General features: G+C 43.9%; 1 protein-coding gene across 8 annotated transcripts; it reads right to left on the reverse strand.

The window, feature by feature from the left end:
- On the reverse strand, nucleotides 1–1,683 carry LOC108010469 (serine/threonine-protein kinase C-like). Of its 8 annotated transcripts, none has more exons than XM_070997736.1 (3): nucleotides 1,549–1,683; nucleotides 694–852; nucleotides 1–632 (listed from the first exon to the last, which is right to left on the reverse strand). In XM_070997736.1, exon 3 carries the CDS (start codon nucleotides 628–630, stop codon nucleotides 127–129), a length of 504 nt encoding a protein of 167 aa, XP_070853837.1. In that variant the 5' UTR covers nucleotides 631–632; nucleotides 694–852; nucleotides 1,549–1,683; the 3' UTR covers nucleotides 1–126. The 8 variants fall into 8 exon arrangements, with proteins under 8 accessions (XP_070853837.1, XP_036675946.2, XP_036675945.2 ...); XM_070997737.1 differs by having other exon boundaries at nucleotides 492–632; nucleotides 694–1,045; XM_036820051.3 differs by having other exon boundaries at nucleotides 1–852.
- Between the last annotated feature and the right edge of the window lie 310 nt (nucleotides 1,684–1,993).

Below are 1,993 nucleotides of genomic sequence, written 5' to 3' on the forward strand. Positions count from 1 at the left end.
TGGTTTTTGTGTGCATGGTGTGTTTAATTTATTTGACCAGAAAAAAAAGGAACGTAGGTTACATATAATTTAAATGGTGGCCGGAAGACGATGGAGGTAGTTGTATAGAAATCACGTAAGATGCTTTTACTGCAGCAGGGATGCGTAGGATGGCTGGGTGATCTTCGGCTGGTTGGGAGTCTCTTCCGGAGCTGGGGTTCCGGGTGGATGATTGGGTCTCGGAGCGGCTGGCGATGACACCCTCGACCCGGGGTTACTTGAAATGGTCGGCCGTGGCTTGTTAACCATATTGGCTGCAAAATTCTGTCGAGGATCGGGGCTGGGGGCGGTGACGGGAGCAGGAACTGGAACGGGTACGGGGGCGGGAGCAGCCCTCATTTGTTGGTTCATCTCGCCATTGGCGGCATTGACTCGTCCAGCTGCGCCGTCCATTGGCGGCATCCTGTTGATCTCAGGGTTTTGGCCATTCGGATGGAAGTTAGGTATCGCGTTGGGATTGTGGCAAGGACTCATGCGGTTGGGCGGCGGGATGTTCATTGGTGTTCCCTGTTGCATATTGGGTTGGGGGATACCCTGGGGCATTCCTTGATGCATTCCCTGGGGCATTCCCTGGGGCATTCCCTGAGGCATTCCTTGAGGGATTCCTTGTGGCATTAGTTGTTGCATTACTTGCGGCATTATTTGTTGCATTACTTGTGCGTAGCTGCTCTCCTCGCTTCCCTGGCGACCCGAATCAGCATTCCCGATCTGCGAGCGGGGACTAGAGTTCTCGGTGGCGGAGGACTCCGTGGGCGACGAGTCCGAAGCTTCCTGCCTGGCGGTGGTGCTTGTTCCATCGGCCACATTGCCACCCTGCGATCCGAGATTGAATCTCTGCTGCATGCCCGGGTCGATCGTATGAACCCGATTGCCAGCGGGAGTGGGTTCTGCTTCTCCATTAGTGCAAACATGCTGCACAAGGACTCCCTGGTCCAGGGAGTCCTTGTGCAGCATTTTTGCACTAATGGAGAAACAGAACCCAGATCTGATAAACGACAGGAAAATCCTGTAGAATACGTAAAATAATTTTATTTTATTGTAAAAGAACTAGAACATTTTATGTATTTACAAAGCTAGTATATGAAAAAATGAACTATTCGGAATCTAAATCTGAAGCCCCAATTCTCTATCTGTTATAGTTTCCGATATATCCGCGTTCATAATTATGATTTTGTAAAGCTAGTGGGCTTTAAAGTGGGCGTCGCAAAGTTTTTTTTTTCAAGTGATTGGTACTGACGAAAGCTATGCATTGCTGAAAAAATTGCGGTGCGTAATAATCTCTAGAATCTGCATGCCTAATCCCAACTTTATAGCTTTTGTAGTTCCCGAGGTCACAGCGTTTATATGGATGAACAGACATACGGAATTACGGACATGTCTAGTGATCCTGATCAATAATATATATACTTTATAGAGTCGAAAACGCTTCCTTACCCGTTACAAACTTTTTTACGAATCTAGTATACCCTTTTACTCTACGAGTAACGGGTATACAAATCTTAGACTCACCTTGGAAAAACTCACACTAAAATATGTCGGTTTTTGTAAAAATTATCACTGCGTAAAATTTTGGTTTCTTTGCTGGTGTAAAACGAGTAAGGAAAAATTGATATGAACTGTTGGAAAACCAGCACAGAAATGAAACTTTCTAGACATGGTACCCCCAAGTTCGAACGAATTGAAAGTCATGGCACTCTACATAGAGTTTGTGGATGTATCGTATCTTATTATGTGAATAACACAAATAATTTTGACCTATTACTTACTTATGTTTTATGTTACATTTATTACAACACACTATTGGCTTTTAAAATCACAAATTCTTAAGATGACCATATGTATCCAAGGTGTCTTATGTGTGATAACATTACGCAAGCTTAAGCTTAGCTACGTTGAATTAATTTTCTATTTAGTCATACAATTTTTTATTACCATTATATTTTTAAATGGAAAA

The sequence above is a fragment of the Drosophila suzukii genome, chromosome X (genome assembly GCF_043229965.1).
Source record: "Drosophila suzukii chromosome X, CBGP_Dsuzu_IsoJpt1.0, whole genome shotgun sequence".
Taxonomy (NCBI): Eukaryota; Metazoa; Arthropoda; class Insecta; order Diptera; family Drosophilidae; genus Drosophila; species Drosophila suzukii.